This window comes from Tamandua tetradactyla, chromosome 26 (assembly GCF_023851605.1).
Source record: "Tamandua tetradactyla isolate mTamTet1 chromosome 26, mTamTet1.pri, whole genome shotgun sequence".
In the NCBI taxonomy this organism is placed as follows: domain Eukaryota; kingdom Metazoa; phylum Chordata; class Mammalia; order Pilosa; family Myrmecophagidae; genus Tamandua; species Tamandua tetradactyla.
In genome coordinates this window covers 43,130,215-43,143,108 of record NC_135352.1, presented here as the reverse complement: position 1 = coordinate 43,143,108, position 12,894 = coordinate 43,130,215, and the positions used below count along the sequence as shown (strand labels likewise).

Genomic DNA, 12,894 nt, shown 5'->3' with positions numbered 1-12,894 from the left:
TTCTATCTAAAAGCAGTGACCTTCCTTTTGACTTTCCAACTGAAGTTAGTAAAACAGCACTAAATTTGCACCTAAACCTCAATTTTTTTTTAACTTTGGGACTAGATTACAAACTTACTTTGTATCACCTAATCACTAGAGGTTCATTGTTTAAGCATGCTAGATTCCATAACACTAATAGATATGTGATAACTTTCTGTAAAGATTAGTTGGCAGCTGCATGCCTTGAGTTTTGTAAGCAACAATCTGTTTTTTCTTTCTAGGGACTTAGAGCCTTTCTTTCTGGATTTTGCCCCATAGGGGATACTGAGCAATACCTGGAGACAATTTTGGTTGTCCCAAATGGAGGAGAAGGAGTCAGTTATTAACCTAGAAGCCAGGGTTACTGCTAAACGTCGTACAATACATAGGATAGCTCCCAAAACAAACTTAGCCGATCTAAAATGCCAACAGTGCAGAAGTTGAGAAATCCTGAATCACAGATTTCTTATATTCTTCTGTTTTCTTCAGTAAGCTCAAGTTTGGTGATGTCATTCTAGTATAATGCAGATTCCATGAAATGTTTATGGTCAGAAGACACACATTTACGAATATTCATGGCAACAATGCTTCTAAGAGTATTAAGTTACCTTCCCTAGGTCCCTAACTACAAAGTGGCAGAGCAGGGATTTAAACCCAGGTGGGCTGGCTTAAATTCTCAATCACTTCATCACGCTGCTTCTCCAACCACAAATGAACAAATAGGAACACATGGAGTCCTGACCTCTCCTGGCTCAAATTTTAAATGTTAGAAAGAAAAACCTTATCTGACTTACTGAAAGGCAATTTTGCATAATGGTCAGTTTTCCATAGCTCCAAGGCCTGGTCTGACTCCTGGTTCCGCTATTTCCCAACCATCTTACCTGTGGCAAGTCAAACAACCTGTGCGTAATATTGTTTGCATACATACCGAAAAGGCACTTTTAATAGCTATATCGTTAATCACAGAGCCGTGGTGAGAAATACTATATGCAAAAATACAGGGAACACTGCCTAGCACACAGCATATAAACGCTGGCCATTATTAAGTGTTAGCTATAGCTAGTCTTTATTTATAGACTCGCTTTCATTTTTGGTATAGTGCCCTTAATTAAACCTGTATTCTGTCTAAGCAATTCTTCACTGTGCTTTCAGAGAGAATTTTTCCAGTTCTACCTACCTCACACACTAGTTCAACATCCCCAAATCCCTAAAAGTTAGAATTTAGGATAGGTGTCGCCATCAGAGGCTACACTTTACCCTACGGCTCCTGGAAGGCGTGACCCAATATTAAGAACGCCTAGGACCACAGCCTTCTAACAAGGAAGTCTTGTAACAATGTTGCACCCTGTTGTTTATAACACAGGTAGAGCAATTTAGCTAAAACCTCAAATAACTTCCTCCCTGCTTAACCCCCTTATTCCTCCTGCCCTGGCTACAGAACCTCTAAGATCTTGTGAAGGTGAGAAAATGCACGGTTTTGCCCCCACGCCCACCCGAGCGCCTTCCTGCCGTGGCGCTCTCCCGGCGCCTGAGCACCGCCTCCCCGTCCCGACTCGGGGCTCCTTCCTTCTCTCCGCCCGAAGCGCCTTCAACTTATTCTTCAAGAAACATTTCGAGCAGGCGTCCCCCAAGCTCTTTCCAACACCCCCGAGGGCCTGTAAAACCGTCCCTTGGGGTTTCCACGGCACTGCCCACCCGCTAGCGTTCCCATTCCGGACAGAAGGCAGAGCCACACGCCACCGTCGGGGCCGTCTCCCGGCCGGGCTTTGCGCCGCGGCCCGAACGAAGGACGCGTCAACCGCCGCGCGCCTTCCCCACGTCCCCGGGAGCGCGGCGGACGGCAGAAGCGAGGCCTCCGCGGCCAGCTCCCAGCAGAGCGGGACGGGGCCCGGGGGAGGCCGAGCACCGTACACAGCCAGCGCTCAAGCACCACTGAATGAGAGATCAGCCGTCCCCCGGGCCCAGGCTGACAAGGCGCCCCGCGGAGTCCGCACAGCCCGCACAGCCCGCACAGCCCCTCGGGCAGTACCTGCGGCCCCGCCCCGCCGGGCCTGCGCTTCCCGCCACCGCCGACCATCTCACGGCAGCGGCGCAAACAAGCCAGAGCCATCCGCCGCTTCCGGCGCCGCTAACTGCTTCCGGGGTCAAGGCCGGCCACGCTCCTTGCGGCACGGCCGCGCATTTTAACGGGGAGGCCCCGCCCCACCTTGTGCTCGCTCCCCTCCGCCCGCGCCTCCTTCCCGCCGCGTCCCTCCGCCCCGCCTCGCTCTGGCTCCGCGCTCGCGCGGAAACCCGCGCCTCGCCCTGTCCAACCCATCTCGTCCCCGCCCATCTCACCTCGTCCCCGTCCAACCTCGCTCCGCCTCAACCCACCTCGGCCCCGCCCCGGCCCCGCCCCTGCCCCGCCCCTGCCCCGCCCCTGCCCAACCCGCCTCGGCCCCGCCTCAACCCACCTCGGCCCTACCCCGCCCAACCCGCCTCGGTCCCGCCCCGCCCCGCCCAACCCGCCTCGGCCCCGCCTCGGCCCCGCCCCGCCCAACCCGCCTCGGCCCCGCCCCGCCCAACCCGCCTCGGCCCCGCCTCGGCCCGGCCCCGCCTCGGCCCCGCCCCGCCCAATCCGCCTCGGCCCCGCCCCGCCCAATCCGCCTCGGCCCCGCCCCGCCCAATCCGCCTCGGCCCCGCCCCGCCCCGCTCTGCCCAACCCGCCTCGGCCCCGCCCCGCCCAACCCGCCTCTGTCCCGCCTCGGCCCCGCCCCCGCCCAACCCGCCTCAGCCCGCTCCGCCTCGCTCCGCCTCAACCCGCCTCGGCCCCGCCCCACCCAACCCGCCTCTGTCCCGCCTCGGTCCCGCCCCCGCCCAACCTGCCTCAGCCCCGCCCCCGCCCAACCCGCCCAACCCGCCTCAGCCCGCTCCGCCTCGCTCCGCCTCAACTCGCCTCGGCCCCGCCCCGCCCAACCCGCCTCTGTTCCGCCTCGGCCCCGCCCCACCCAACCCGCCTCTGTCCCGCCTCGGCCCCGCCCCGCCCAACCCGCCTCGGCCCCGCCCCCGCCCAACCGCCTCGGCCCCGCCCCCGCCCAACCCGCCTCAGCCCGCTCCGCCTCGCTCCGCCTCAACTCGCCTCGGCCCCGCCCCGCCCAACCCGCCTCTGTTCCGCCTCGGCCCCGCTCCCGCCCAACCCGCCTCAGCCCGCTCCGCCTCGCTCCGCCTCAACCCGCCTCGGCCCCGCCCCGCTCAACCCGCCTCGGCCCCGCCTCGCTCCGCCCAACCCGCCTCGCCCCTTCCGGGTCTTCCTTTTCCTACATCTGCCGAGCTCATGTGTGGAGCCCGTCCTCAGGAGTTCATGCGAAATGCGGCACGCCAGGAGCTCTTTGCGACCTTGCGTGTGGGTAACTGCCTTTGTCCTGGCGAGGGTGGCGTTTGAGGTTGAGCAGAATTTCCGCTCGTGATGCTGAAGGCACCCGCACCGTGGCCCCGCGTCCTGCAGTCTCCAGCATCGCCCTGGGGAAGGCTCGCAGCGTTCTGACCCCTGCTCCTTGGCCGGTGACCCAGGTCTTCATATGCAACCTGATTTTGTTCTTGTTTCTTTTTGTCTCGAGAAGTTGTAGGATCTTCCCCTATTCTTGCTGCTCTAAGATAGGACATGTCTGGCCGGTGGGTCTGTTCTCATTTCTATCACTATCACCCTTGTAACTTGTGTTTTTCAGGTCTGGCAAGTTTTCTGGAGCTATTTATATGGTTATTTCCTCTCCACTAGTTTATGTTCTGTTCTGTGCATTTGGGGGATATTATTTAGTTGCTAGCTTCGCCTTACCTACTGTATCTTCTTTTTCTGGAATTCCTGTTATTCAGATGCTGTACCTTCTTGACAGCTGTTTTTCCTTATCAGTCCCATTTCTTATCTCTGTCTTTTTATTCTATTTTCTATGTGATTTTCTCAATTTTATTAGAGGATTCTTGTATCAAATCATTTGATTTCTTTTATCATACTTGAATTTGTAAGGACTCTTCATGCTGTGTTCTTTTTATAGCATATTGTTCTTTTTTTTCATGGATACATCTTCTCTTGTCTCTGAAAATATAAACTTTAGGGTTTCCAGAATGCTGTCTTCATAACTCTGCATTGACCCTTTAACCATTTTTTGTTGTGAAATATAACATACATTCAGAAAAGGGATAGATTTCAAAGTACATTGTAATAAGTAGCTATACAACAAATCTCAAAGTATAGTGTGCCGGTTGGAAAGGACTATGTACCCAAGGAAAGCCATGGTTTAGTCCTAATTCCATCTTTTGGAGACAGCCATTTCTTTTAAACCCTAACCAGCATTGTAGTGGAAACTTGATTAGATCCTCTCCACAGAGATGTGCCCTGCCTATTCCAGGTGGGTCTTGATTAGCTTACTGGAACCCTTTAAAAAGGAAACATTTTGGAGAAAGCTTCAGCATAACATGATCCATGAGACCATGAGAGCTGCAGAGCCCATGCAGCCAGAGACCTTTGGAGATAAAGAAGGAACACACTCCTGGGGGAGCTTCATGAAACAAGGAGTCTGCAGAGACAGCTAGCAGACGTCACCATGTTCACCAAGTGCCTTTCCAGTTGGGCGAGAAACCCTGAATGATGCCGGCCTTTTTTTTTTTTTTTTCTCCTATTATTTATTTTTATTCCATATGCTCTACTCGTCTGTTGACAAGGTAGATAAAAGGAACATCAGACACAAGGTTTTCACAATCACACAGTCACATTGTGAAAGCTGTATCATTATTCAATCATCATCAAGAAACATGGCTACTGGAACACAGCTCTACATTTTCAGGCAGTTCCCTCCAGCCTCTCCACTACATCTTGACTAACAAGGTGATATCTACTTAGTGTGTAAGAATAACCTCCAGGATAAACTCTCAACTCTGTTTGGAATCTCTCAGCCATTGGCACTTTGTCTCATTTCACTCTTCCCCTTTTTGGTTGAGAAGGTTTTCTCAATCTCTTGATGCTGAGTCTCAGCTCATTCTAGGATTTCTGTCCCACGTTGCCAGGAAGGTCCACACCCCTGGGAGTCATGACCCACGTAGACAGGGAAAAGGTGGTGAGTTTGCGTGTTGTGTTGGCTGGAGAGAGAGGCCACATCTGAGCAACAAAAGAGGTTTTCTTGGAGGTGACACTTAGGCCTAATTTTAAGTAGGCTTGACCCATCCTTTGTGGGGTTAAGTTTCATATGACTGGGGGCTTGGCCTATAGCTTTGGTTGTCCACACTGCTTGTGAGAGTATCAAGAATTCAACTTGGGGAGGTTGAATTTTCCCCCGTTCTCACCATTCCCCAAAGGGGACTTTACAAATACTTTTCCATTCACTGATCAAATCACTCTGGGATTTGTGACATCAGCCTTTCTTGAGCGAAGGTAACCTCTTGTTGGTGCCTTAATTTGGATGTTTTTATAAACTTGCTTTCATTTGGACATTTTCACAACTTTAGAACTGTATACTTGCAACTTAGACTAAATTCCCCCTTTTAAAAGCCATTCTGTTTCTGGTATATTGCTTTCCAGCAGCTTGCAAACTAGAACAAATTGTATGAGTTATAGTTCCCCAAGTTCAGGCACTTACTTCTAACTGCTCCAAGACACTGGAGGCTAAAAAGAAATATCAATATAACAATCCAGCAGTCATACTCATTTGTTAAATCCTATCTTCTCTGTTCAACTCCTCCCTCTCACTTGCTCCTTTCTCAATCTTTAGGGATATTTGGGCAATGACCATCACCGACATTATGGGGTAGGGGGATGCAACTGATTGATGTTGTTGAAGACACTGGTAACTCTGGGTTTCAGGACTTATCTGGCCTAGGAACCATCTGGAGGTTTTAGGTTTCTGAGAAATAAATGAGTGAAACTATTATAGAGTCTCAGACAGAGCCCTGGTTATTCTATAGGGTTTACAGAAATAATGTTTGGAGCTTGGTATACTGTGGCAATTTGCAATATGTGGCTGATGTTTGCATAAGAGTGACTTCCAGAATGACCTCTCAGCTCTATTTGGACTCTCTTAACCACTGAAACCTTATTTTGTTACATCTCTTTTTCCCCTTTTGGTCAAGGAGGCATTGTCAATCCCACAATTCTGCACTGACGTTAAGAAAATATTTTGTTTTTTGTTTATATTTGTGTATATCATTCACACTAGAGGCATTACTCAACTGTGTGGTGATCTTCGGCTGTCAATTCACATAAAAAATTTTTCTGAGAAGGTGCAGTGGACATATTGCAGAGCTTGTCACCTTTTTGTAAGGTGATGCAGAGAAGGGCCTAGCTGGTTGTGTCCTTCCAGAGAGCAAACTCTCCTAATTTCTTATTTGGGGTTCTCAGAATTCTTTCTTCATGACTCTAGCCTGACTTTTTAAACAGTTTTTATTGTGAAATATAACATACCTGCAGCTTCCTTGGAGCCTGATGGGGAAAGGATGTTGGCGGGCTTGAAAATTTCAGCAAATACTTTTGCATAAGCCACTGATCTGTTATGGCATCTGCTTCAGTTGTGCCTGGTGCTCTAGTGTGGTGCTCTAGTCTGCTGGAATGCAATATACCAGAAACAGAATGGCTTTTAAAAGGGGGAATTTAGTAAGTTGCTAGTTTACAGTTCTAAGGCTGAGAAAATGTCCCAATTAAAACAAGTCTGTAGAAATGTCCAATCAAAGGCATCCAGGGAAAGATACCTTGGTTCAAGAAGGCCGATGAAGTTCAGGGTTTCTCTCTTAAGTGGAAGGGCACATGGCAAACACATTCACAATTTCTCTCTCATCTGGAAAGGCACATGGTGAACACGGTCAGGGTTCCTCTCTCATCTGGAAGGGCACATGGCGAGCATGACATCATCTGCTAGCTTCTTCTCCTGGCTTCCTGTTTCATGAAGCTTCCCAGGAGGAATTTTCCTTATTCATCTCCAAAGGTCACTGGCTTGTGGGCTCTCCACTTCTTGTGGCTATGTTCTTCTCTGCTCTCTCTGAATCTCTTTCATTCTCCAAAATGTTTTCTTCTTTTATAGGACTCCAGAAACTTATCAAGACCCACCCAAATGGGTGGTGACATGTCGCCACCTAATCCAGCTTAACAACCACTCTTGATTAAATCACATTTCCAGGGAGATGATCTGATTACAGTTTCAAACATACAGTATTGAATAGGGATTATTTTGCCTTTATGGAATGGGATTTAAATTAAAACATGGCTTTTCTAGAGGACATATATCCTTCCAAACCAGCACACCTGGTAACCCTAAATCCACAGTCCTGGATTCAATATCTCCAGAAAGAATAATTCAGCTTCTTGGCTGGGAAGGGAGAATGAGAAATGTCCCCGGGTCGTGCAGATTGGGGACGGAATCTGGGAACCCAGTTGCTTCTGGGCTGTTAGAATCTTATTTCAGTTCATGCCACCTGTGCTGGTTTGACTCTGTGGTGGACCCCAGAAAAGCCATGTCCTTTAATCCTCATTCGGTATTGCTGGCTGGGAGCTTTTTGATTGTTCCTGTGGAGATGTGACCCACCTAATTGTGGTTGTTAACTTCTGATTAGAGGGAACTGTGACTCCCCCATTCCAGGTGGGCCTTGACTGGAATCCTTTAAAAGAGGACACATTTTGGAGGGAGTCCCTTTTTAGAGCCGTGAGAACGAGAGTCCACCCCACCAGAGACCTTTGGCGATGCAGAAGGCAAATGTCCCCTGGGGAGCGTCATGAACCGAGAAGTCTGGAGAGAAAGCCAGCAATGTTGCCATGTTTGCCGTGTGCCCTTCCAGTTGAGAGAGAAACCCTGAATGTCATCAGCCTTCTTGAGCCAAGGTATATTTCCCTGGATGCCTTAGATTGGACATTTCTATAGAATTGCTTTAATTTGGAAATTTTCACAGCCTTAGAACTGTAAACTTGAAACTTAACAAGTTACCCCTTTAAAAGCCATTCCATTTGTGGAATTTCGCATTCCAGCAGCTAGCAAACTAGAACACTGTCTTTGGAGTTCTGACGCTTGGTGAGGCCCCTCAGTGGCCTCAGCTGCCTCCCAGGCTTGCCCTCTGAAGACACTTGGGCTCCGCTTTCTTGGTTCTGAGGGACTAGTTTTCACTAGTTCATCTGCTTACTTGCTTCCAAACTTTTCTGGGCGTTTTCCAATTGTCTCTTCTACTTTCTTTGTTCTTGTGGGAACCAACTTCCTCCTCTTTTCTATCACCTTTCTTGTAGTTTTAGTGAGATTTCATAAGGAATGGAGGAAGGTAGAAATGATTTATGTACCCTAGAAAAACCATGTTTTTAATTCGAATCCCATTTTGTAAATGCAACCATTTCTTCTAATCCCTATTCAGTACTGTATGTTTGAAACTGTGATTGGATCATCTCCTTGGAGATGTGACTCAATCAAGAGTGGTTGCTAAGTTGGATTAGGTAGAGACATGTCTCCACCCGTTTGGGTGGGTCTTGATTAGTTTAATGGAATCCTATGGAAGAGGAAACATTTTGGAAAATGAAAGAGATTCAGAGAGAGCAGAGAAGAATGACAGAGCCACAAGAAGCAGAGTCCACCAGCCAGGAACCTTTGGAGATGAAGAAGGAAAATGCCTCCCAGGGAGCCTTCATGAAACAGAAGCCAGGAGAGAAAGCTAGCAGATGACACCGTATTCGCCATGTGCCCTTCCAGCCGAGAGAGAAGCCCTGACTATGCTCGCCACATGCCTTCTCACTTGAGAGAGAAACCCTGATTCATCGGCCTTCTTGAATCAACGTATCTTTCCCTGGATACCTTTGATTGGACATTTCTATAGTCTTGTTTTAATTGGGACATTTTCTTAGCCATAGAACTATAAACTAGCAGTTTATTAAATTCCCCTTTTAAAAAGCCATTCCGTTCCTGGTATATTGCATTCTGGCAGCTAGCAAACTAGAACAGTGGATATTTTCAATATGCTATTTCTTTATTTCTGAATATAAAATAAAATAAACATTTATTTTTAAAAATTTAAGTTATATGTGTTTTTATTCTCCTAGGCTGCTTAAAGCAAATACCATGAAATGGCTGGACTTTAACAGTGGGAATTTAATAGCTTCCAGTTTTGAGGCCAAGAAAATGTGCAAATGAAGGTGTCATCAAGGTTACGCTTAACTCCTGAAGACCGGCTGCCAGCATCCTCGGCTCCTCTGCCCATGGCACGTGGTGGCTCGGCTGGGCTCTCCCTTCTCTTCTGGGCTTCACTGATTCCACCTTCTTTCTTCCCTGGAGTGTTCTCTCTCTCACCGTCTCTTTTGCTCTCGCTCCCGCTCCCTCTCCCGCTTTCTCCTCTCTCTCCATTCCGTTTGTAAAGGACCCCAGTAATAGGATTGGGCTCCATCCTGCCTGAGCTGGGTCACACCTCACCAAAGTAGCCTCCCCAAAGGTCCTGTGTGCACTGCGCTCACCCCCACAGGAACGGATTGGATTGAAGGGCATGCATTTCTGAGGTGTCTACAGCTTCAAACTTCCACGGCACGGAAGACTAAAAAGAAGAAAATTACCATAATCCCTCTATTTAGAAGCAACTCAGCTAATATTTGCTGTATTTAGTACTTTTCTATATGTCTTTACTATATATTTTTATATAATTGAGGTAATATTGCACATAAAATTTTGTAACTTGCTTTATAAAGAAAAACTTCATACCAGTAAAAATTTTTAAAAATGTTTCATAAACCTTTTAATATGACCATTTATAAATTTACCAATGGATAAGAGTTTAATAATAAATAAATATTCTATTATTGATGTTTTCAATATTTGCCCTAATTTTTCAGTGCTGTAAGTAGCAATATGATCAACATCTTTATACATAAGTGTTTAAAAAATATTTGGGAATATTTCCTTATTATGGGTTCTCAGAATTTTTGGATCTAAAGACAAGAAAGATATAAGTGGTTGATACATATTGCCAAATTGTTTTGTGAAAGTGGTAGTTTGGAATTTGAACAAAAAGGTTTGATCAATTAGAAGCAGAATATGAAAAAATATAAAAAGCAGCAGCATATGAGTGTGCTTTTTTCACACTAGTATTGGGCATTCTGGAAAAGCAGTAATTTTTGGAAATGGTCTTCTTTAGCATTTCTTTAACACCGATTGAACAATAGAGAGGCTGTCGTTGCTCACCCCAGTGTGTGCTATTCTCCCGGTACCTGCATGGGTGCTGGGGGCAGGTGGCCAGCAGGGACCGCATTACCCAGCCCACTGCTTCTTCAGGGGAAGCCTGGCGTCCCCCCCGCGTTCAGGTTCTTTCTCTGCTGGCTGTCAGGGGAGGGCAGAGTTACAGGGTACAAATGACTCGAGACGGTCACTGCCACCTGGGAAAGAGCTGCCAGCCAATCCTGATTGGATTACTTCCTAAGCCAAAAATAGATTGTGATGTGTGAATCCACTGAAACGCTGTTGCTGATTTGTTACAGCAGATGGCATTAGCCTACCCAAGACAGGCATCCAAATGAAAGGTGATCAGCCATGGAAAGCACCAAATTCTCTTTCTATTTTAAGTTTAGAAACCATGTATATATTTGTATGTCACATGAACATTAATAACTTAATGTAGTAATTGAAATTTAACGAATCAAATGGGCGTGTAAACCAGTTTGATGAATGCTCGTTGGAGGCTCCGCGTGTGGGTCCCTGTGACATCCTCACCCCTGCAGTGCCCCCATCGGTCAGCCGCTGCCCGTCACTGCCACGGCTGGATGGGGGCCACCACCTGCAGAGGCACGGCCAGGCCCGAATCCCAGCCCGGTGAATGGGGGCTTTGGAGCTGTTACTGGTTAAGATGAGACCACGGTGTGTCAGGATGCACCTTAAGCCAAGACGACTGCTGCTGCTTTGAGAAGACGCCATCTGGGCACACCGAGGAGCCGGACACAGAAGGCCAGGGGGCCGTGCTTCTGGTCTGCACAGCTGGGACCAGGAAGTCCCTCTGTGACAGCCAACCCGGCCCAGGGACCCTGACAGCAGCCCTGGCAGACCAAGGCAGCTCCTACCTAGAACCAGTGGCCGTCCACCCCAAGCGGGCTTATCATGAGAGCTTTCCCTGGGGAGGCGGGGAGATGCCAGAGGGTGCCGCTGATGAGCTTTCACACGCCAGCTGCCAGGGTGGGGCGGGGCGGGGCCGGTGCCAAGGGCAGCGCACGGGAAAGAGGTTCCCAGGCAGGACTAAAGCAGGACATTGTCCAGGGGGCCGTGGGAGCTCTGAGCCAACAGAAAGCATCATCTCAAAGGGACCCAAGACAGAGACACGGGGAAAACTAGAAGCAGGTTACCCGTGTCTGCCGCAGACATAGGAGCCGACGCTCAAATGGCCCTCACCAGACAAGACACGAGCAGGCTCTCCTAGTCCTTTTCAAGGAGAAACCATCCATTTAATAGGTCACATTTAGAGCAGATTTTCTTCTTATCCTTACATCCTCGTTTTGATGTGTAGCTGGATAAATTCATGACTTTCAGATTATCTCTGGAAAATGGAGAGTTCTTTTTCCACGGAATCATGGACCTCGGTGATTTTCCTTTTTCGGCTGCACCCGTTTTCCACTGCTCGCGTGGCAGCTCCTAAGTTCTGGGCCTTTTGCTTTGGTCACGGCTACCAGGAAACCGATGAGAGTGTCCAGACGCCACCGGCAGACTCAAGAGGCAGACCCCGTTCCTTCCATCTGGAGGCTTATTTTCCCGTCTTTGAGGAAATTCGAATTTGTCATGGGCTGTTTGTTCCCATTTATTCCAAAGATTTTAGGCTCAAGGTACATTTTCCTGACTATAGCTGCAGTAAAGCTGCTTCTTTACAGGCTTTTTTTTTTTTGCTGTTGTTTACTGCTTTTTTTTCCCACATGGGCAGGCACAGGGAATTGAACCCAGGTCTCTGGCATGTCAGGTGAGAACTCTGCGCCTGAGCCACTGTCGCCCGCCCTTTGCTGTTGTTTAGAGCAGGGAAATTTTGCTGGCTCGGGTTTACCACAGGACGGCTCCATTACAGTTTCTGGAAAAAAAATTCTGCAGTTGTACTTTCCTGGCAGTTTTCCACTGGGCCTTATTTACTTATAAATGTGAAATAAGAAGTCGGAGTGTGTGGTTCGAGTGCATTTGGAATATTAATTTCTTTTAAAAATCCAGATAATTTTCTGGAGACCTAGAGAATATTTCTATGGGAAACCACATAAAAATGAGACTTGAAATAAGCTGTGATTTGTTTGTTTATTCACAGCAACAGCTTTTCTTCAGGATCAGCAATATACAGGTGTCAAATGCCTGAAAAATACACCTACAGTTATGGATTATCCATTGGTTTTCTTCCTGTCAGCCCAAACCGCTTTCATTATAATCTGGTCGAGGGACCGGACGCTGCATGTCATCTGTCCATCCATCGCAGTGTCTCCACGCACCTGCCCACAGGATGACAGCAGCGGTTACAGAAAAGAGTGTGCAGCAAATGTCAGGTGAAACGACACTCAACGCTTCTTTTCAAGTTTGGGATTTTGCTCACTGTACCCGCGGGACACATTTATCACTGGACCTGGACCGTTTGTGATGACGAAGTCACGGGAAGGCTTTTAGTTAGCTGAGTGAATATAAGAGCTATGTGATCCACCCACGTGTTAAGGCAAACACAAGGGGAAGAGTTGGCCCGAAAGAGTGGATTTGACTGGCCAAGTGGGTTGACAAAGTTATTTTCTGATGTCCCCCCATGAACCCTGCTGCTAGTATGAAAGACTCCAGAGGTCGACTTAGCGTCACTCTCCTCCTGTGGCTCACAGCTCAAAGTGGAAGTGATTGCAGGGAGGGGAATAAAAGCCATCAGATGGCAGCGGGGTTCCAGAAGGCACGGGCTCCTCCT

The 12,894-nt window shown here is 48.4% G+C and overlaps 1 protein-coding gene and 1 long non-coding RNA gene across 4 annotated transcripts in view; one reads left to right on the top strand and one right to left on the bottom strand.

The window, feature by feature from the left end:
- Window positions 1-3,410, bottom strand: part of HPF1 (histone PARylation factor 1) — a 28,131-nt gene extending 24,721 nt beyond the window's left edge. The window contains exon 1 of one of the 2 annotated variants that reach the window (XM_077144456.1): window positions 3,322-3,410. In XM_077144456.1, the coding sequence (XP_077000571.1) occupies window positions 3,322-3,336 (15 nt within the window). In that variant the 5' untranslated portion in view covers window positions 3,337-3,410. Of the gene's footprint in view, window positions 1-2,050; window positions 2,183-3,321 lie in introns of those variants that run through there. The other variant, XM_077144455.1, reaches the window with a different exon arrangement.
- On the top strand, window positions 3,312-9,812 carry LOC143669871 (uncharacterized). 2 transcript variants are annotated; one of them, XR_013169101.1, is made up of 3 exons: window positions 3,312-3,570; window positions 7,617-7,855; window positions 9,053-9,812. It is a non-coding gene; the product is annotated as an uncharacterized LOC143669871 (long non-coding RNA). The 2 variants fall into 2 exon arrangements; XR_013169102.1 differs by lacking the exon at window positions 7,617-7,855.
- Window positions 9,813-12,894: the final 3,082 nt, after the last annotated feature.